Below are 23,001 nucleotides of genomic sequence, written 5' to 3'. Positions count from 1 at the left end.
GCAAAACCAATCGTTCTGCTTTATCGAACGTATGAGAGAGCCGTGTGTTAACATTCTGAAGTTGTATTTGTGAGAGGAGTGTGAAGGGGGGGTGTTTGGTGACACTGCTTCTGCAGTCAATCTCACGTCCTTTCCCACTGGAACAGGAGAACGCACTCTGGATGACACGGGGAACAGTGAAGCCTGTGCGGAACAAAGAATGACCCTCACCTGCAAGGGGGGCTGACCTCGCCAAAAGAGAACCTCCGTCTATTGTACGGGCGAACCTGGAGGGTAGAACAGGTTTCCAGAGGGCTGGCCACCCATGACCGGGCATCGAAGACCCCCTGTGGCCGAACATCAGGTCGGCTGCTTTCAGTTCGGAACAGAAGGAGCGGGGTTGGGAGGACATCTTACCCCAGGGCCTAGTGGGGGGGGGGCTCACTCTGCTGAGCCTGTGGTTTCTCACGGGGTTTGTTGGTCCTGCCAGTGTGTGTAGCGTGTGTAGATTGTAGTTCTCGATCGGTTCGATAACGTTTCGCATTTTCCACAACTGATGCTGTATGTGAAAGTGAGAATAAGACAAGACGTCTAAGATCAATAGCTTGCATTGTTATCAAACAGCATCCGGTTCAGACTGAGGCCCATCCCCCCTACTTCACAACATCCTTTCTTTTGTCCCCCACCCTGAGGGCATTGCGGAGAACGAGGTCATTGACTGTGACGATCTCCTTCCAGAGATCAGGCGATGGTGACCCATTCTCCAGTTGTTGACCCAAATCAAGCAGGAGTTCAGCCTGATACGTGGACAACAGCGAGGAGACATTGAGAGCTCGGATAGAAAGAGCCGAGGCTTTATATGAAGCCTGATGAATCGACTTTGTCAGCGCACTCATCCGAAGCTCACCTTCACGGCGCACTCTGGTGACGTCATTCCCTGTCGCATGACTTTTATACTCGGCACTGCTATTTAAGCACGCCGTTCATGCTAGATTCTCGCCAGATGATCTCTCGTCACTACGTCGCTTGTTGAGTCACTCCTGCCAGCCTCCGGTCTGAGTGTTATCTGTGCCTCGCGTTTTCTATTTCCGTGTGGATTTTCCCGTCTCGGATTACCTTCTTTCCCTGTCATTCCTTACGTGAGTTTTCTCTGCTGCCGGTTGTTTTGGTTCCGTTTTTTGCGCTCCGGTTATTGACATTTCGGATTACCCTTTTTCCTGTGTGGATTACTGCCCGTTTCTGATTGGATTATTTTTTTCAGCCCAAGACTTTGCCTGGTTACATTCTGTGCATTTATGTTTTCATATATAGACATTTATTACTATCCTTTATGTTAATAAATTCTCTTTTTTTGGACCCTGGCCTGCGTTTGGGTTCTCCTTCCCAGCACCCTCATCTGTTTCACTGATAGTATCATCTGGCCAATAATGAACCCAGCAGGATCTCAGGAGATGCAGTCCCAGCTCGACTCCTTGTCCAAATCCTCCGCTGCGCATGAGCGCCAACTCAAGGAGATAGCCGCATCCACCAATGAGCTCATTCGGCGCATGAGCATGCTCGCCACGACACAGGCCTCCTCGCCCTTTACGAGGCCACCTGCCCAGCCCCCCCAACCCGTGGTCGAACATAACATAAACCCCATTCGGAGCCACACCTGCCCCATCCCGAGCGTTTTTCTGGTGAGGCGGGACTTTGCCGTGCATTTTTGATGCAGTGCTCAGTGATCTTCGAGCTCCAACCTTCCTCCTTCCCTTCGGATCGGTCCAAGGTAGCGTACGTTATCTCTTTGTTATCTGGGAAGGCCAAGATCTGGGCAACAGCAGAGTGGGAACGTCAGTCAGTCATCTGCTTCTCGTTCGATGCCTTTTCGGCTGAGCTGCGCAAGGTTTTCGACTCCACTCTGCCTAAGATGGACGCCACTCGAGCTTTGTTCGAATCATCTCAGGGGTCCCGCTCAGTGGCTGAGTATGCTGTGGATTTCCGCATGGCAGCTGGGGACAGTGGCTGGAACCCCACGGCGCTCTACGACGCGTTCTACCGCGGCTTGTCCCCCCAGGTGAAGGATGAACTCGCGGCCCGAGAACTCCCTTGAGAGCTTGACGACCTGGTTTGTCTGGCAACCAGGATCGATCGCCGTATCCAGGAACGAAGAGAGGAGGGACGCCCAACCCGTTCCTGGCCTCCCAGAACCCCGAATGCCAAGCCCCCTGTCGAACCAGACAGGTTATATGGGCCTCCCAGAAACCCATATGTCAAGACCCGCTCGGAGTCTTACAGATCACACTCGCCTCCACCTCCCCAGCCCATGGAGATAGGACGGCGTCTCCTGTCCGCAGCAGAAAAGGAGCGGTGCCGGGCCCACAACCTCTGTCTCTACTGTGGCAAGGCAGGACACTTTGCCTACGCATGCCCAGCAAAAGACAGGGCTCGCCGTTGACGGAGGAGCCCGCGGCGAGCCTCTGGTGTTTAGCCTCCCCCAAGCCACTTCTCCGAGCCCGTTTCCAGATCAAGAGCCAAGAACATGATCTAGCGGTCTTCGTTGACTCTGGGCTGACGCGGAGTTCCTTGATGAGGAGTTAGTGCGTCAGCTGGAGATCGAGACTGAACCTCTACCCGCTAGTTTCCAGGTACGGGCCCTGGATGGCCATATCCTTCACCGAGCTCGCTACCGCACCAAGCCCCTGCTGGTGTCCGTCACCAAGGAACACATGGAGTGGATCTCCTTCCTCGTTATCCCTTCGCCCCATGCACCAGTCATGTTTGGATTACCTTGGCTGCAGAAACATAACCCTCACCTGGATTGGTCCAGCGGCCGGGTCCTTGGTTGGGGGATCTACTGCCAGGCTCATTGCCTGACCACCTTGGCACCCCGCTCGTTATCAGTCAAGGATGACCTGCCCCCCGATCTCTCTCTGGTGCCTGCTGAATACCATGATCTGGGACAAGTGTTCAGTAGAGCTTGTGCCACTTCCCTACCACCACACAGACCTTATGACTGTGCTATCGACCTCCTGCCAGGCACTGCCCCGCCCCACCCCCCCGGGCGCCTGTACCACCTATCCAAGCCTGAAAGGGAAGCCATGACCCAGTATATACAGGAGTCCTTGGAGTCAGGCATTATCCGCCCGTCTTCATCCCCAGCCGGTGCAGGTTTTTTCTTTGTGGAGAAGAAGGATGGGACTCTACGACCCTGTATTGACTATCGGGGTCTGAACGCCATCACCATTAAAAATCGCTACCCGTTGCCTCTCATGGCCTCCGCTTTTGAGCTCCTTCAGGGGGCCACCATTTTCTCCAAGCTGGACCTTTGGAACGCCTATCACCTAGTCCGCATCCGTGAGGGCGACGAATGGAAGACCGCATTCAACACTCCCACTGGCCATTACGAGTACCGGGTGATGCCGTTTGGCCTCACCAATGCCCCAGCAGTATTCCAAGCACTGGTTAACGACGTTTTACGGGACATGTTAAACCTATTTGTGTTTGTTTACTTGGACGACATCCTCATTTTTTCCCACACACCTGAGGAACACATCCATCACGTCCGTGCAGTGCTCCAGAGGCTTTTGCAGAACCAGTTATATGTCAAGGCTGAGAAATGTGATTTCCATGTCACGAAAACCACCTTCTTGGGTTTCATTCTGGCAGCAGGGAGTGTTCGGATGGATCCTGACAGAATCAAGGCTGTTCGGGACTGGCCCTGCCCTGGAACACGTAAGCAGCTCCAGCAGTTCTTCGGATTCGCTAATTTCTATCGGCGATTCATCCGGGGTTACAGCTCGGTTGCTGCACCCTTGCACCAGCTCACTTCTCCTCTTCAACCTTATTCTTGGGGGCCTCAAGCCGAGCAAGCCTTCAAGAAGCTGAAGCAGCTTTTTACCTCTGCCCCCATCCTCTCCTTGCCGGATTCCACGCGACAATTTGTGGTTGAGGTTGATGCATCTGATACCGGAGTTGGGGCCGTTTTGTCTCAAAGGGACGTCAAGGACAATAAACTTCACCCGTGTGCTTTCTTTTTACGCCGTCTCTCCTCATCTGAACGTAACTACACTATCAGCGAACGTGAGCTACTGGCAGTCAAACTCGCCTTGGAGGAATGGCGGCACTGGCTGGAGGGTGCGGAACTACCGTTTCTGGTCTGGACTGACCATAAGAATCTTGAATATCTCCGGACTGCCAAGAGACTGAAACCCCGGCAGGCTCGTTGGGCACTCTTTTTCGGCAGGTTTAACTTTGTGCTGTCTTATCGGCCGGGAACGAAGAATGGGAAGCCAGATGCTCTCTCTCGTCAGTTCTCCCCCGATCCCGTCGAGGCCGTTGCTGAACACATTCTTCCCCCCTCTGTCACTGTTCGGGCGCTTCGACTCGGGATAGAGAGAAGGGTTCAGCAAGCCGTGTCTAACCTGCCGGTCCCTACTGACTGTCCTGAAGGCAAACTTTATGTCCCTGACCAGCTCCGTTCCCAAGTTCTTCAGTGGTGTCACAACTCTCGGCTTTTCTGTCATCCCGGTTTCCCTCGGACCCTATCGGTTCTCCAGCGTCGTTTCTGGTGGCCTTCGCTCAGACATGACGCACGGGAATTTGTCACTGCCTGCCCAGTATGTGCGCAACACAAGAGCTCTCGATCTCGCCCTGCCGGCCTCCTGCGGCCCCTGCCGATCCCTTGCAGACCTTGGTCCCACATCTCACTTGATTTCGTTACCGGCCTCCCTCTTTCTGATGGCTACTCCGCTATCCTCTCTGTGGTCTATCGCTTTTCCAAGCTCGTCCATTTTGTCCCCCTGACCAAACTCCCTTCAGCCAAGGAAACGGCGTTGCTCCTCCTCCAACACGTTTTCCGGCTCCATGGCATTCCCCGGAATATAGTCTCGCACAGGGGACCCCAGTTCACCTCCAATTTTTGGAAGGAATTCTGCCAGCTCTTAGGCGTCTCCATTAGCCTCTCCTCTGGGTTTCACCCCCAGTCCAATGGGCAGACGGAACGGCTCAACCAGGAGCTGGAGACGGGGCTCCGTCTCCTCTGTGCCGAGGATCATTCGTCTTGGGCCTCCAACCTTGTTTGGGTCGAGTATGCCCATAACTCTCTGCCTACTGCTGCCACGGGTCTTTCCCCTTTTCAGGCTGCCTATGGCTATCAGCCCCCATTATTCTCCACACAGGAGCTAGAAGCCTCAGTTCCCTCAGCCTTGGCCCTCGTGAGGCGCTGTCGTCGAGTCTGGAGAAGAGCCCGCCTCGCCTTGCTGAGATCTTCCCGGAGTTATGCTCGCTGGGCCAACCGCAGACGCCGCCCCGCTCCTCCTTACCGTGTCGGGCAACGGGTGTGGCTTTCCACCAAAGACCTCCTGTTGAAGATTGCATGCAGGAAGCTGGCTCCCCGTTTCATTGGACCGTTCCCTATATCTAAGGTTATCAATCCAGCTGCGGTCCGGCTCAAGCTGCCCAGAGTGTTTCGCATCCACCCCACCTTTCACGTTTCCAGGCTGAAACCTGTCCAGGCCTGTGCACTGGTGCACGCCGTTCATGCTAGATTCTCGCCAGATGATCTCTCGTCACTACGTCGCTTGTTGAGTCACTCCTGCCAGCCTCCGGTCTGAGTGTTATCTGTGCCTCACGTTTTCTATTTCCGTGGGGATTTTCCCGTCCCGGATAACCTTTTTTCCCTGTCATTCCTTACGTGAGTTTTCTCTGCTGCCAGTTGTTTTGGTTCCGTTTTTTGCGCTCCGGTTATTGACATTTCGGATTACCCTTTTTCCTGTGTGGATTACTGCCCGTTTCTGATTGGATTATTTTTTTCAGCCCAAGACTTTGCCTGGTTACATTCTGTGCATTTATGTTTTCATATATAGACATTTATTACTATCCTTTATGTTAATAAATTCTCTTTTTTTTGGACCCTGGCCTGCGTTTGGGTTCTCCTTCCCAGCACCCTCATCTGTTTCACTGATAGACTTGGAGAAGCGATCCATCTTGCCCGAGAGGACGGGCTTAGGTGGGGTCGAGCAGCCCATCCTGAGAGGGGTTAAGGTGTCTGGCGATGGAAGGCTCGATCACGGGGGATCGCGAATGCCCAGACCCCCATATCCTCTACCTCAAGCCCCGTGAGACCATGTTTCAGATCAAGCGGATCTCCCCAGCAATATCTCATGTGTTTCGCACATGTAGAGAGGAAGGGCAGGAGCTGCTTTCTCGGGCCAGAAGGAGGCCCCAGAAGCTTACCATCATATACATCTCTCTCCTGATCCGAAGCATTCAGGAGAGCCGTTCATTTGATGTCGAGCCACACGGCAGCGCATTCACAAAGCTCCAACAGTCCTGATAGAGGTTGGGCAGAGGGAGCCTGAGGGACCACGGAAGACTGGATGGCTTCCTCGTCATCCGAGCCATCAAGAAGGCTCGCCTCGACCTCATCCCCGGAGCCTGTCGGGCCTTTGAGGAAACTGTCGTCGGCCGATAGCAAATCCTCAAACCGGGAAGGGCACATGTCGGCCCAGTCAGAGGAAGTCGCACTGCGGGAGGCCCCCAGGTGCGCAGCGGCGTTGCCTTTTTTCCCCTCCGAGTCAGACAGCTCAAAGTTGACACTGGGAAGTGGCCATTTGAGCCTGTGACGGAGGAGCTTATTTGGGAGCGCTAGGCAATGGCTACAGTTCTCCGGGAGGTCAATAGCATCTTGCGCATGCTTGAGACCCGTGCAGACAACGCAGAAGGGATGGGAATCCCTTGTGGCCGGGCAGGCTAGTGATAGGTTGTCCACGGGAGTAGCCGGTGCCGCTTTAGAAAGCGCCATAGAAAAAAAAGGCAAAAAAGCAGGCGGGCAGCCTACAGAAAAAAAAGGGGGGCGCGAGTGTGGGTTGAATGTTAACTGAGGAAAGGTAGTGCATGCAGGTGCATTATGCACGCGGGTAAGGAGTGTTACCCTACCTGCCTTTGGCACGCGCTCCTGTCTGTCAAGCCAGACTTGGTGCAATTGGATGCTTCTGTAGAGGGCTGGAACGGATGTCCTTCCCATAGGTGGATCTCGAACACGAGATGATGAAAGAGAACTGTGCATCTAATAAAATGGTCACTGGTGTATAAGAAAATTCATCTTTATCACTTGATTACTGATTTAAAAATGACATTTATTTAAAAAGTTTCCCTTTAATTAAATATTTACCAATTACAATGTTGTTCATACATAACACTTTTATCAACATTGAATATAGACTAAATAGAAGGATAATACTTAGAGAAAAAATCAATGCTTTATTATATAAATATATATATTTTTAAATCTTTAAGAATTGATTACAAGGGGGGCACGGTGGCTTAGTGGTTAGCACGTTTGCCTCACACCTCCAGGGTTGGGGGTTCGATTCCCACCTCCACCTTGTGTGTGTGGAGTTTGTATGTTCTCCCCGTGCCTCGGGGGTTTCCTCCAGGTACTCCGGTTTCCTCCCCCGGTCCAAAGACATGCATGGTAGGTCGATTGGCATCTCTGGAAAATTGTCCGTAGTGTGTGAGTGTGTGAGTGAATGAGAGTGTGTGTGTGCCCTGCGATGGGTTGGCACTCCATCCAGGGTGTAGCCCGATGACGCCTGAGATAGGTGCAGGCTCCCCATGACCCGAGAAGTTCGGCTAAGCGGTAGAAAATGAATGAATGAATGAATTGTTTACTTAACATTTAGGAAATTCTTCTGTAATATAATTATGGAAAGGATAGAAAATGTGAAATCTGATATAAATGCAGGTCTTCTTTTGAGAAAAGTATTTTTGAAATGTGGTTTAAAGTAGTCAAGTGTGTTTTTTCTTGTAGGTCTAAAAATGAATGTATCATCCATCCATTCATCCATCCATCCATCCATCCATCCATCCATTCTCTATACCGTTTATGCTGCTGGGTTGCAGAGAACCTGGAGCCTATTCCAGACCCAGGGTACAAGGCAATGTACACCCTACGAGGACGTCAGTCTATTGCAGGGTACAATCACACCCCCATTTCTCACGCTTCTGGAAATTTAGAGAAACCAATCAGCATACAACACATGAATTTGGACTGAATGGACCTGAAGTACCTGGAGGAAACCCCCAAGGTACAGAGAGAACCTGCTTAATGTATAATGTACATTATAATAACCAATAAACAGACATGACAAGTTGCTTGAATTTTTTACTTTTTTTACTACATTCTAAGAGAAGAAATGTTTAATATAGATGCATTTAATCCAGAAATCTGAAAATAAAATGTAATAATAAATAACATTATTATTAAATAACATTATTATTAACAATTATTATTATTATTATTATTATTATTATTATTATTATTGTTGTTGTTGTTGTTGTTGTTGTTGATGTTATTTCTGAATTCAGAAATTATATTTATATTACAATGTTAGTTGGCCTTCTTTTAAAAAGAAAAATCCGAAATAGAAATACTTTGAAATGATTCTAGGTATTTTATTTTCTAAATTCTGTTGAATCTGACCAGAAGCGCTTAATCCACTCTGAGAGAGATGAGGATTAGGCAGGCAGTGTTGCCAAATTGCAGAAAGAGTGTGAGAGAAAATAATGACATGGACGTGCTGCAATTCGATTTAGGATTCCAATAAACCTTTTGATGCTTGAATTAAAAGAACTTTCAAGTTAGTGCATCTGGTGGTGAAGAATGATTCAGAGAACTCTGCTGCTCGGTGAGTTGCTTGGCTGCAACCAGGCTCACATTCATTACTGGGAGAAAAGTATACTAAAGGCAGAATGTCTGGAGATTAATGCATTTACAATATACAGCAAAGCCACAAGCTGGACTTCTATCAGCACTGCTGGGGTTTTTCTGTGTAGAAGTAAAACCTATTGAATATTAATTTTTTTTTATTAACGTTGCTTTTCTGGTCTTATGCTAAAGCCTATTTATGCTTTATTTTTTATTTCAATAACATACATTATATTGTACATCACAGTTACAAAACTAAAAGATAAAACGTCTTTGTCTGCTTTATTGTTTTATGTTATCAAACATGACAAAAATATTCTTGATTTGCTTCATTTTTGCAGCTTTTCTTAACCTTGGGTTTTCTGGCACACAATCGGGATCAGTGAAGACTACAGGTGATGAGTATCAATCTCCATTCTTTATTAAAAAAGGTTTTTTACTCACTTTTTTTTTTAACGATATCTTAATAACTTGTATTTCAGTCAAAAACAACTCTGGGGTGATGCCAGTGGGTCTGTGTGGTTCATGGGTTAAAGACCCTGATGGAGGTTCCTTCACTTCTCCTAATTATCCTAAGAAATATCCTCCTGATAGAGAATGCACATATATAATAGAAGGTCAGTGTGTAAATTTGAGGCGGTGATATTTGCACCTGTGACTTTCAGGCTCTGTATATTTCTGCTTCTTTATCTTATCTATCATTGTGCTCCATAGCGTCTCCAAGACAGTGCATCGACGTGTATTTTGATGAACAGTACGCCATAGAGCCATCTTGGGAGTGCAAGTTTGACTACATCGAAGTTCGAGATGGCCCATTCAGCACTTCACCCATTATCGGTCGATACTGTGGGCAGCAGAGCCCGATGTATGTTAGGTCCAGCGGGAGATACCTTTGGATTAAATTTGTTGCAGACAGTGAACTTGAGGCAACTGGGTTTTCAGCAAGATACAATTTCACTCAAGGTAAGGAAAGAGTTCTGAAGTAAGCCACGGGCATACAAAGGTGCCTAATGTTTACAAACCCAACAAAGAACCTGACTCTAGTAAATCTAGTGGTTTGAGTCATCACAGGACAGCATCAAGAAGGATATACCTTCAATAACAAGTTACCTCAGTTGACATACACCATTGGCTTCTACACCTTAAAAAAAATCATTCCTTAGCATATTCTAACTAGCTAGGAAGTTGGGGTCTGCGCACAGGGTCAGTCATGATACAGAGCTCGTAAAGCAGAGAGGGTTAAGAGCCTCCAGCACAAACTAGCAGCTCATTTGAAGTGTTTTCAGAAGTTTCTTTTGTACAAATGTGTTTGATACAGCAGGTGTTTTCCAAATGTCATTACCCAGAGTTTACAGGAAAGTTTCAGCAAAATGTCCAGCTCAGCTGTATCTCAGAATCCAGACAGAGCAACTAAATCAAGACCAAACAATTTGGCATTAGAAAAGGGAGATGTATTTTTCTTTTTCTTTTTCTCAGCCTTTGCATAGGAAACAAGATCACCATGGTGCATATGCGTTTTGAATGTATGGACCGATATAGGTTACAATGGAAATGTGTCTTTCTATTGGAACATATATCGATCCGTACATTCAAAACGCATGTGCACCATGATGATCTTTGGTGTATTGTGCTGTATTTTGAGTATAGTCTTGTATTTGTTCTTTGCACTGTCTTTTGTCCTGCACTGTCTTGTCTGTCTTGTTTGTCTTGTCCTGATTGCACCAGGTTGCACAGATGTACAGTATCTAGGACTAACTTACTACAGTATGTCCATATATATGTCTTTGTTTATGTAGCAACAGCTATATATGGTTGAAATGACAATAAAAAGCTTCTTGATTTGACTTGAAATGACTTGTTGATATGAGAGGTTGGAGGAAATTGGACAGATATGTTCAAGCTGCCAGGAAGGATATAGTAACTCAAATAATATTTTTTTACTGTGATGAACAGAAAAGCATCTCAACAAGGATCGTGTTCCACTCCTGTCAGCCAAGAATAAGAATCTGAGGCTATTATGGGCCACAGGCTCAGTCTGGAATAAAAAATAAATCACTTGTTCCTTTTCGGGACTTTAATTATAGACTAAAGTTTAAAAACTGAAATCTCTTACTAGAGACTTATAGTCATCTCAGACCAGTCTAGTCATTCATCAACAAGAAATTTCAGCCTGCAGATCCTCCCTCACCATCTGCATCTCAAATCCATTCATCTGCTATCAACAAAAACGCCATAAAGACACAGAGATAAAAATTTCAGAGATAAATCTTCATGCTGGTTATCTATTATAACTTTGCTATGGTAACAATTTTCCTAGTATGATACCTTTATAATGGAAGAATATTTTTTTAATACATGTATTTAGAAGCTACAAGAAAATACAAATATATATCATGAGTCATCTGGGCGCTGTGTGTTTTGGTTGAGTTAATCCAGACCCGTAATTCCTACGTGAGGGGATGGAGGGTAGTGTTTTATCGCTTATCCCTTTTAATGAAAGCTTGTCTTTGGGAGAGTACATTCTGCCCCCTCTCTCTGCCTACAGATGTGTGCTTTTATCCACTTTGGATTCTATGAGGAGTTTTAAGAGTCACTCTGTATTGTATATCAGTACACCAACTGTCGTCTTTCAACGAACGAATGAACGCAGAATGTAGTGTAGAACATTTAGTGCTGCAACAGTGTAGTGTAGAACATTTATTTGCTGCAAGAAATACAGCACTCCTGTTAGATTACTGTAGAATTAGCAAGTGTACAAGTTTACAATTAGTGATATACACACTACAGTATGATGTGCATACTGAGGCAAAGCTGTCTGCTCTGATGTTTTTGCTGTTTGGGTCGAATTCAGATGAGAACCTCTGACAGAACCTAATAAGCCCTGAGCATTACCTTTGTCTTAATATTCCTAAATCCTGATATGAGCCTATCAGTATCATTAACGTTCTTGCAATTGCTAAAACTAGAGCTGCACAAACAATGTGCTCTAATTAGAAACATCATATGCATATTCCATACAATTTACAGTTACAATTGTATGATAAGTGAATGATAAATTTACTTATTGAAAACGCTTTAACTATACACATAGTGGATACTTGTGTTTTGCTAACACTAGCCGCTAACGATAGCCCTGAAACGCTTGGTTTTTGGTAAATATAACCCTGATCCCAGTCCTGCACACAGAATAATCCGTGTCAAGCTGCTGTAAAGATAAGAAACCATGAGAGGATTAGTCAGAATGATTCTGTATGGATATATGTGTATATTTGTAACATACATGACCATTATTTGAACTTTAATCCTGCAAAGACCTAGATATAAAAAACAGATATAAATGAAGGACACACACTGAAATCTTTTATTTTATTACTCCAAGTATACTTCTTCTAGAGCAGGGAAACATAATCTGTATGATAGGAGGATTATTTAACATGATTGTGAGGCAACAGGACCTAATTTTTCCTTCTTTAATCCATGGAACAGTGAACCATGAACGAGAATGTAGGTGATTTTACTGGGACAGGAACTGGGACAGGAGAGTTTTTTCAAAGTTTGGTGAAAACAGTGTGAATGTATGACTTTGTGATAAATAATACTTTAGAGCTTTATATTTGCACAGTTGTTTGGTTGTTATGGCAACGTCGAAATCGACACCGAGCACCTTAGCATACAACCTTGAACACTATGGACTGCAACACACAACAGTCAACCAATTCTCTGATCATGAACACCTGCACTGTATGAGAACTCATGCTGTATAAACACATTCACTGCACTTATACACTGCTGAGTATTCGTTCAGTTTGTGTTCTCACTTGATGGAAAAAAGACCTTTAATTTTTGCTTTGTTCTGCCTTCCAGTTTGTTCCTCGCAGCATTATTAATAAAAATCTTTCTCTGCAATTCCATTCAACTGGCAAAAAACTGCCACACAAAACTTGGTGGTTCCAAATATCTTGGAAAACTCACCACAACTACTACTTTCTTGAACAACAATAATGTTTTGTTTGTTAAAATTGGTTTTCTCCGAAAATGGGAATCTATGGGATGATGGGATGTTTCTCTTGGGACTGCATTAATACCAGATACAACCGATTGAGCTCATGGGGCCAAGACATTACATAGTAGTGGTTTCCTAAAAGACATTCAGCTGTATTTACTAAAAATAGCACAATAGTACATTTTAATAGAATATATGATCTTTCTTTAGTAATTGTAGCATAGTGACTTAAACTAAACCCACTTCTGTCTTTCCAGATCCTGAGTTTAAAGATGTTGAAACTCCTCTAACACTGCCAGGTAAGTTCAGGATTATTTAGTGAGCACTACATAGTTATAACTCATCAGTGAATGGATTTGTGATGCTGAGTTTATTACAGCGTGTGAGTTTGAGATGAGTGGGCCTGAGGGCATCATAGAGTCTGCTATGGTGGAGAAGGAGGGCGAAGCTCTGAAAACGGAGGCTGTGGACTGCAAATGGTTCATTCAAGGACCACCTGGCTCAAAGGTAATCATATCTTGCCTCAAATAATACTCACAGACTTCCAAGTTTAGATCTGTTAACTGTGTACACAAACTGTTACACTGTTAGATCTGTTAAACTGTTAGATCTGTTAACTTTGTACACACTCTGTGTACACAGAGCAACAGATAGTAATAATAAAACTGTTGACAGTCGATTTTATGTCTGCATTTCAGCAACATTCTTGCATGCAGACACAAGACTTTTAGCTTCCTCTCATCTTATCCTAGGTAGTCACTCTCATTTTTATCCTTGAAGCAGATCATTGCAACAGAAAACAGGCTTTATTTTTATTCAGCACAGGTGTATGATCCTCACATCTCTCGCACTACATTCATAAATCAGTGCTCGACAACGTCCCTGCTTCCACAACATATACTAATTTAACGGGCACAAATTTGCCACAAACCTTCAGGGGTTGGCGGTTAGGGTCCTGCCTCCTCCATGTGTGTGAGTCTGTAAGCAGTATGTTCTCCCCCTGCTTCAGAGGTTTCCCTCAGGTACTTCGATTTTGCTCCCCAGTCCATCTCGATATTGTATGTAGTGTGTATGAATTAAATGAGCGGTACAGATAATGATAAAGGATGGATGGATAACTAGTTTAAAGCATGAGTAACTCTGGGAATATAATGTATATCTTACAGATCTATCTGCGCTTTCTGGAGTACGAGATGCAGAACTCAAACGAGTGCAAGCGCAACTTCGTGGCGGTGTATGACGGCAGCAGCTCAGTCGAGCACCTGAAGAATAAATTTTGCAGCACGGTGGCCAACGATGTCATGCTGCTCACGTCCGTAGGCGTCATCCGCATGTGGGCTGACGAGGGTAGCCGCAAAAGTCGCTTCCGTATCCTTTTCACCACCTTCCGAGAGCGTGAGCTTGTCCTTTTTCTGATTTGCTCTAATCTCAAGAGCTACACTTTTTGCTCTTCAGCATAAGGATATATAAATGTTGCCATAACACAAGACAGTCATCCTGTCTTATTTGTTCCACAGCTCCATGTGAGGAAGATACATTTTTCTGCCACAGCAACATGTGCATTAACCACACACTAGTGTGCAATGGCATCCAGAACTGTGTCTATCCCTGGGATGAGAATGGCTGCAAAGGTATTCTACATCTTTAGGTTATAAAGTAGTCATAATAGAAAATATAGTAATATCATGAATATAATATCTATTTGTCTGAGATGAATGTATGTGAGGGGGGCCACAGTGGCTTAGTGGTTAGCACGTTTGCCTCACACCTCCAGGGTTGGGGGTTCGATTCCCGCCTCCACCTTGTGTGTGTGGAGTTTACATGTTCTCCCCGTGCCTCGGGGGTTTCCTCCGGGTACTCCAGTTTCCTCCCTCGGTCCAAAGACATGCATGGTAGGTTGATTGGCATCTCTGGAAAATTGTCCGTAGTGTGTGATTGCTTGAGTGAATGAGAGTGCGTGTGTGTGTGCCCTGCAATGGGTTGGCACTCCATGCAGTGTGTATCCTGCCTTGATGCCCGATGACGCCTGAGATAGGCACAGGCTCCCCGTGACCCGAGAATTTCAGATAAGCGGTATTAAATGAATGAATGAATGAATGAATGAATGAATGAATGAATGTGAGTTCTCAATGTTGATGAGGGGTTTTTTTTCCAAGCACAGACACACTGTTAAAACCTGATGAAATTTAATTTTCATTTATTTTTGATGCCTTTTGACTAAGATCAGTCTACATTCATAAACCTTAACACATTATATCATGAAGAGATTTAGCAAAATTCCACCAATAATGGTTATAGATATACTGTAAATAAGAAACAACTACTGAGTATAATACGGGCAAAATAAATGTGTACAGTAGATTTATCAAGTCAACTGACATTCGGTGACCCAATCCAAGGATCACTATTTCTTGGTGAAGTCAGAGCATCTACTAGTCAGTAATTGGACAAAGACGCATTCATCCATTAATTGTATTTTATATTTTCATGTTATTCCAGGACAAAATATCACTCTGGGATTTGGGAGATGAATAATATAATTTAGTAATGTTCTGGTGAATATATATTGTACAAAGCACTGAATTATTTTGGTATATAAGGTATATAAGTAACACCTTTGACTAAATGGCTTCATTCAAATCATTGGACTACTAACATCAACTAACATTACCCACAACTGTAAACGGGAGTGATATTACTTGGTCAAAAATTGCGCTCAAAGCAGAGAATCATTGACAAAACTAAAATAAAAATGATAGTTTGGAAGGAATCTGTGTTGAAACTAATCTGATGGCCTTGCTTAAATGTTCACAGCGTCAGGAATTTCATGTCATTTTTCAGGATCGTGGTGATAATAGATCATCTTCTTTTAATGCTGCCTGGTAGGGTTTTTACTCCCACTATAAACGATTCTTTCCCCTTCAAACAAACAACTATTTACAGTATCCATGTCTTTTGATCAAATACATTCAACAACAGAAATACACCCCTCCTGTTGGGAAAATGCCACATGGTTTCGATTCCTGCTTGATTGGCTTGTGGACTCCTTCATTACACAACTTTGGTTGATAATATCTTCATATTTTTCCTGTGCAGAGAAAAGGAAAGCCACCATCTTGGACAACATGGACCACACTAACATGACCATAATCGGGTTGACCTGTAGTGTGGTTCTTGTTCTGCTCACGGCATCAATCATCATCCAAATCAAACAACCGCGCAGGAAGTACCTGGTGAGACCGGACGAATTTGACCCTGCACTGCTGCCTGAGCCTCTGGAGCCACCACATTATGAGCTGTGCGCATTGAGGAGCATGGCGTCTGCTGAGGAGTTCCCTGGGCTTCGTCGCTCCTCCTCCAAGTGTGTTCATGCGCATCATTGTGGCTCTCAGGCATCCAATGGCAGCCGTACTGACCTGAACCTGAGTGTCCTCTCTGAGACAACCAGCAACCCATCCAGGAGCATCGTGGTGATGAAGCACAGCCACTCGCTCGAGGACTCTGAGCTATGTGAGCTAGACGATGAGCTGGAGGATGAGAACATGGAGGAGCAAGAATGGAGGAGTGTCAATGGACACGAGTGTTCAGTCCATGTGCAATGATTTCTTTCTGAGATGATCCCAGATAGACTATAGAAGACTGACTCCATGGTAGAATGGAGATTTATTTTACTTAAGTCTATTAGAAAAAGACCTTTAAAACTAATATTGAAATGTTGTTAAATCATTTAATGATTTAACAACATTGAAATGTTGTTAAATCATTTAATGTGTTCTTTATCAACATGAAGAAATACTATGATATACCAAACTAGATAATTATTCTGCTTTAAGTTCTTAATCTCTGCTATTGCGATTTTTGTTTATCATTTGTTTTGTTCTTCACTTGTGGTTGTAAATTAAAACAGTGATACTGGTTGATACTTGTTTTAGTTATTTGTGTTTATTATGTTTTCTCTATTATGGGTCTGTTAATACCATATTTTTTATGCCTTTGTTTTTATTTGCTTTTGTCTGTACCTTTAAAGGAACACGTTTTGGCCAAACACACACTTATACATTTTCCCTTCACACACACTAGACCCTTTCCACACAGATCACTGTTGCTTTGATTTTGCTCAGAAAGTTGTATCATTTCTAACCAGAATTCAAAAATAGATAAATAGATAATAATAAAAAAACAACTGTTGATTTCTTGTATGCATTCGATTCTCACAAATAAACAAAATAACTAGCTGATAACTGTTTGAAAACTTGATTTATAAATTTAGTATCAAAATATTAAACTTATCTTGGTTAACTATGTTTATTTTTTAAGTGAAGAATACTGTGCGTGAACACTTTGAATCTACATTTGAATCACAAATTATATTTTATATGACATTTTTATTCTTCATATCTTACTTATAGCAAATTATATGGGCCTTTGTGTATTTAAATGAAACAGAATTTTAAGTCGTAACGTGATCATCATATTACTCTGCTCTATCCACCATCTTCAAGATTTTTCTAGGTCAAGGTCACATGGTTCAAGTGTTCCCGCTTAAACAAATCGAAATGATTTCCTTGGACAACCCTTAGTCATCATGAGTGATGCCTGGATTCAGGACACATTCACAGTGGAATAAAGTTTAGATCAAAAGTCATTTGTCTTCACATCAAAACAGTAAAATCTGCTTGAATAGGCAGAAAAGATCTACACTTAATATATAAAACATTAACAATAGTGTTATTTGTTTCTATATACTACACAATAAAACATTAACAAAAACAAGTTCCGTCCACTTGATGACTTTAAAGCATTGCTGCAGAGTAAACAATAAATGTAAACAACAACTTTGTAAACAAAAAAGATTTATCCGGTGAGGTTTGGTGCCACCGTGTGGTCGAGAAGAGTAACTACTTATTAATTTGGTTATTAAAAAAGGCATTCTTTTGTAAATAAAAATAAACACATACAAATATAATTGGAATCAAAATAACCAACACATCACATGTAGAATAAACACGAAAGCTAATCTGTCCTTTATTTTTCTTTGTTTTTCTTATTTAAATGTATAACGACCGTTTCCTCAGTCAATGCAGAACTGATATTAAGCTTCGCTGTAGCACATGGGAAGGTATTCAGCCGAACACATTTTAGGTTTCTGTTGCCTGTGTAGGTGCACTACATCAGACAATAACATCTCACTTAGTGCACTTTAAGAAGCAATTTAGAAGCCCGACTGAAGCTGAGATGTCTGGTTTAGGAGTAGAGTTTGAAAAGATAGCAGTTCAGGGCGAAACTAGCGGCAGTAGCGTTAAAAAGCGTGTAGGGGTCATTGCCACTTGTGCACTCGGAGGCTCTTTGGTCGCTTTGTACGCAATATCCGGACCTTTTATTGCTCCGGCGCTGAGGAAAATCTGTCTCCCGTTCGTTCCGGCTACAAACACTCAGGTCAACAACGTTCTCAGGGTTTTACAGTCAAGATCTGGGACCCTTGTAGACATTGGAAGTGGCGACGGTCGGATAGTGAGTCATGTCGATATCAATTTCAATGCTTTCGAACATTCGGTTCAAAATATTGTGGAGTCGACTCCGACTCTGATTCCGACTCCGATTCTGATTCAGAATGATTAGAGTCGATTCGAAGACTCGGTTCTATGCCAACATTTTCTCCATTATATAAAGTCAAATACATGACAGGACAGAAGCTCAACAGATCGAGCAATATTAATTTGGTACATTTTTGGTAACAAAAACATAATTTGGTACACAGTCAGAATTTATAGTTAAATAACAGGGGATCTTGAGACGTTTGTGTGAATTTATATGGTGCAATTTTAATATTACTCTTGACTCCCAGCCCTATGATATTATACTGTAATATACAGTGCCAAATGATGAAAATACCCTGTATTACCCTTGAAATAAACCTATTGCACGTGTAAACATGTATTTGAATTGGACTGCAGCATTGAAGCTATATAAAAGCAGAAGTTTTGAAATATGAAAGTGAATTGATTTTGGGTGTTTTGTTTTTATTTAAAACATACCCGCTTTGAGGCAGGACTATATCTCATCATCACAGGGCAGCACACACTCTAACACCAAGCTGCAGTTAGTCACTTACAAGCATAGTAGGACACTATTAGTCCTTCACTGTTAGTCCTTCATTCTTGTAACTACATGATTGTTTTAGGGCTTTGATGACAGAGACACCTGCATGGGTGTTTTTATTATTGAAATGTTCTTCACTAGACCTGGTGCAATACACACTGTACTCATATCAAACTTTGTTCTTGTTAAGTATCGGGTTAAATATGCTCTACCGTCCACCGTTTAACATCATATAAATCTGTTAAACGTGTCAATATTCTTTTATATCTCTGTTTTATTCATCCTTGGCATGTTTTTTGTATTCTCTTACATTTTTGTTGCATGTGCAAATTCCTTGTAGGTGTAACATCCCTGGCCAATAAACAGGGTCTGATTCTGAAATACTATTGGCTGTTCCTTACTAAGCAGAGGACAAGGTGTCATCATCATGGGATGACCGTCATTTCAGTATAAGTGAAAGGTTTCACATGCCATTCTAAGTATATGTGTATTATGTAGTTTTATAGTGATGTCAGATGTACATCTAGTGGATAGAGTAAGAGGCAGAGGATGGATAAGTCTTAAAGCAGCACCTAGTCCACAACAACAGGTTTAGTGATTGAAATTACCTCTTAATGTAAGATTAGATTAGATGCAGGTTTATTGCCATTACACATGTACAAGGCAAAGAAATACAGTTTGGCATCTAACCAGAAGTGCAATAAGCAGCAAGTGCAAGATGTACAGTATTTATAGTATGATTACAGTATGAACAGATGAATATGCTATGGATATAAAGATATACAGGTTGGAGTTCAGTAAGGTTACAGCATAAGGGAAAAAGCTGTTCCTCAGCATTTTGCATCAGATATGCCAGTTTATTGGGACTCTTAGTAGCTGCAAAATGTTTTTTTTCATACTCTTACTTGCTTTTCTGTCTGTCACAGGTTATAGCTGCAGCGAGAGAGGGTTTCAGGTCTGTCGGCTTTGAGCTGAACCCGTGGTTGGTATGGTACTCCCGCTATAAAGCATGGAGACAAGGGGTTCATCGCCACACCTCCTTTTATATCTCTGACCTGTGGAAGGTACAGCAAAGGATGAGAACAGAACACTTCTGTCTCACTGTGCCGTTTTTTCTGGATATTAAAATTATAATGCTGGAATGGACACATATTCTTAGAAAACACATAGACCTGTTATATGTGACCTTTATGTTGTACATTTCCTTGGCGTAGTTAGACTTGGCTTTCACTGATGCACAATACATTTGAAATAGATAAAATGGGTTAAATACATGATGTCTGAGTTCAGATGCACATCAGTACTTCAGACTGAGGCATACTTCTATTTCTGGATGTATAAATAATATTTAATCACAAAAGCTCATTTGTGATTAAATATTATTTAGGTAATGATCGCATAATGAATATGCCTTGAGCCAAAAAACAATATTCACTGCTGCGTGCTGCCTTTTATTGCACTCACGATTCCGAGACTGTTTTGGATTGTGATTATTAACTAGAACGTACATTTCCTGAAGAAAATGTGAATGGTGCTTGCACGTGGCAAGTTCCCCTCATCTTGCTGAGTGTTTTGATATGTCACATGGGGACTAGATTTACAGGGGGTCGTTAGAGTTTTCAGCCGACGTCTGTCATTTCATGTATGGATTCGGACGGGACTAACATGTCTGTGTTTATTACGGATGTAGGAGTGTCTGTGTTTATTACGGAGGTAGGAGTGTCTGTGTTTTACATGTGGGCGTTGCACAAGACCACATGTCCAGGATGCGTGGATTGCGTATGGTCGATAAAATATGCTAAAATGTATTTTGAAATTAAGTCAATTTACATTTAAGCACTTTAAAATGTAAACATCCTAACTTAAGTGTTTAAAAATGTTATACACGTTATAATATTAAAAATAATAAAAAAAAACAAATGTAAAAAATGTTTTACATCATATGGTTTTATATAGAACTTCTTATAAACCCACTGGAATAAATACGTTTTTATATAATTTTCACGTTATGTAATTGACTATAGAAATGAAAAACTGATACCTAAAACTGATATTACAGTAGCCAGTCTTAACAATTTACGTGATTTGGCTCTTCTTGTTGATTTTTTTTTTTATTATTTCTTCGCAGGGTAACAAACACATTTACATCCATTATTGGTGTGCAGAAAGCAGAAACCTGAATACCGGTGCGCTAGAGTTAATACGGTAGTTCACGTTGAACAAAACGGACAAGAAAACGCGTTTTGGTAAAAACAAACAAACAAACAAAAAAAAAAAAAAACATTTTCGGCAATCACAGACATTCGCATTCAGACGGGATTAGATTTCTCAGAGGAGCGCCGAGTTTGCTGAAAAACAGTAGGTCATTTGCTCTGGAATTTTTACACAGGTCGTGTGAGAAAAAGACAGACATGGCAGATTCATATGGGATTAAAATCACAAAGTACGTCTGTGAAACTGAAATTTCTCTAACGACCCCCTGTAAATCTAGTCCCGTCCGAATAGTGCTCATGTTGTAAAAAGTTTTTTGATTTTGCCTATATTGGGGGCGGGGCTGCGGCACAACCAAAAGGTCAGTCGGTACACCAATTTAAAACTTTGTTCAGTGTATCACCCTAAAGGAGCTGGTCGAGTTTGGTGTAGATAGTTCAAAAGCTTGCCGAGTTATAAACCTCCAAAGTTTATCATGGGAGTCTATGGGAAAAAAGGCCACTTTGAGACTCGTACCAGAAGTACCAGTACTCGGATCACTTAGAAAAGTCATAGCACACCTCTCCTCAATGAGCCGGTCAATTTAAGAGTAAGTAAGAGTATGCACAATAGTAAGAATGTTGCTTTGCAAGCACCATTAATAATGTTAATAATGTTAACCCTCACATTTATTATAGATATTGAATACAACATAAACTCTGATGTATTGTCTCTGTCTCTCATAGGTCAGCTTTTCACAGTACTCTAATGTTGTCATATTTGGAGTTCCACAGATGGTAAGAATACACAAATGCTTCAGTATTGATATCACTTGGCACTTTTAGCTGTAGTGAAAAGGAGACAAAAAAAATAATTATCCAGCATTGATTAAGCTCTTATTCAATCTTATTCTCTAAAATTCTCTATGAAGAAATGTATACATGTAGCAGTTATCTTAAACCTGTCTGTGTTTCTGTTTGTTCATACATTGGCAACACAGCAGAGCAGTTTGCATCACAAATAATAGTCAGTCCTGTTCTTTTAGCAAAATACAGTGGTCAGATACATGCCAGGAAAGAATCAACTGCTTTCTGATGTCATGCCTTTGTGTGTGGAGCTGATCAGATCGAAACACTTCTTTCCACTGTGAAATTGGAGCACTGAGGAATTGTAGCCTTGCTGTGAGCAGGAGCTAAGAGTCGGATTGATTGCAGTTATAATCACAGTCTGACTGTAATTGTGATTGTGGGCCCACAGATGGAGCAGCTGGAAACCAAGCTTCAGAGGGAGCTTCAGTCCTCAGCCAGAGTGGTGGCCTGCCGTTTTCCCTTCCCCACGTGGACTCCCGATCACGTGACTGGAGAGGGGATTGACACTGTGTGGGTATACGATGCCAAGACTTTCAAATCTCCCACAACAACAACAACAATGCTGCTGAACAACAGTGAAGACAAAAATTGTCGATGATGTAATCCAGCCATGTCCAATCTTATCCACAAAGCGCCGGTGTGGGTGCAGGTTTTCGTTCCAACCAAGCAGAAGCCACACCTGATTCCACCTGTTTAATCAGTTGTTCTTGGCTTTTAGTAGACTTTGTTGTGGCTTCTGCTTGGTTGGAATGAAAACCTGCACCCATACTGACCCTTTCCGGATAAGATTGGACACCGCTGATGTAATCAGATTAAAGTTAAAGGAAAAAAAATGTTTTTACGTTAACTGCTTATATGTCTTGTTTATTCTGGTTTAAATTACAAACATCGTACAGTAAAAAAAGTGCAACAAAATATGCATTTCTGGACATTTATAGCATTTATAGAGTTTTGGTTTTGCAATTTTGGAAGGAGTTCTCAATTACTTACTGTGCTGTAACACTTCAAGGTAAATGCGTATAGCCAGGTTTTTCAGATTTGGGAAAGAGGGATTCTTGATACTACATACTACTCAATACATGACTCAAGATACATGAGAGAAAACGAGAGAGGTTGGTGAGACAATGGATGTTTATATCTTCTGTGACAGGAACTTGACATCCACAACAATA

At 42.8% G+C, this 23,001-nt stretch overlaps 2 protein-coding genes across 2 annotated transcripts; both read left to right on the top strand.

Annotated features, from left to right (window-relative positions):
- The first annotated feature begins 8,481 nt into the window (after positions 1-8,481).
- On the top strand, positions 8,482-16,752 carry LOC113657564 (neuropilin and tolloid-like protein 1). Its single transcript, XM_047823045.1, has 9 exons — positions 8,482-8,648; positions 9,010-9,063; positions 9,151-9,285; positions 9,383-9,631; positions 12,929-12,970; positions 13,051-13,178; positions 13,838-14,066; positions 14,189-14,302; positions 15,768-16,752. The coding sequence occupies exons 1-9, from the start codon at positions 8,624-8,626 to the stop codon at positions 16,271-16,273; spliced, it is 1,482 nt and encodes a 493-aa protein (XP_047679001.1). The 5' UTR covers positions 8,482-8,623; the 3' UTR covers positions 16,274-16,752.
- Positions 16,753-17,791: 1,039 nt separating this feature from the next.
- On the top strand, positions 17,792-22,744 carry atpsckmt (fATP synthase c subunit lysine N-methyltransferase). Its single transcript, XM_027169557.2, has 4 exons — positions 17,792-18,182; positions 19,697-19,834; positions 21,707-21,757; positions 22,218-22,744. The coding sequence occupies exons 1-4, from the start codon at positions 17,907-17,909 to the stop codon at positions 22,425-22,427; spliced, it is 675 nt and encodes a 224-aa protein (XP_027025358.1). The 5' UTR covers positions 17,792-17,906; the 3' UTR covers positions 22,428-22,744.
- Positions 22,745-23,001: the final 257 nt, after the last annotated feature.

Source organism: Tachysurus fulvidraco, chromosome 1, assembly GCF_022655615.1.
Source record: "Tachysurus fulvidraco isolate hzauxx_2018 chromosome 1, HZAU_PFXX_2.0, whole genome shotgun sequence".
In the NCBI taxonomy this organism is placed as follows: domain Eukaryota; kingdom Metazoa; phylum Chordata; class Actinopteri; order Siluriformes; family Bagridae; genus Tachysurus; species Tachysurus fulvidraco.
Note: the sequence above shows the minus strand (reverse complement) of the source record. Positions and strands in the feature narration are given on the sequence as shown.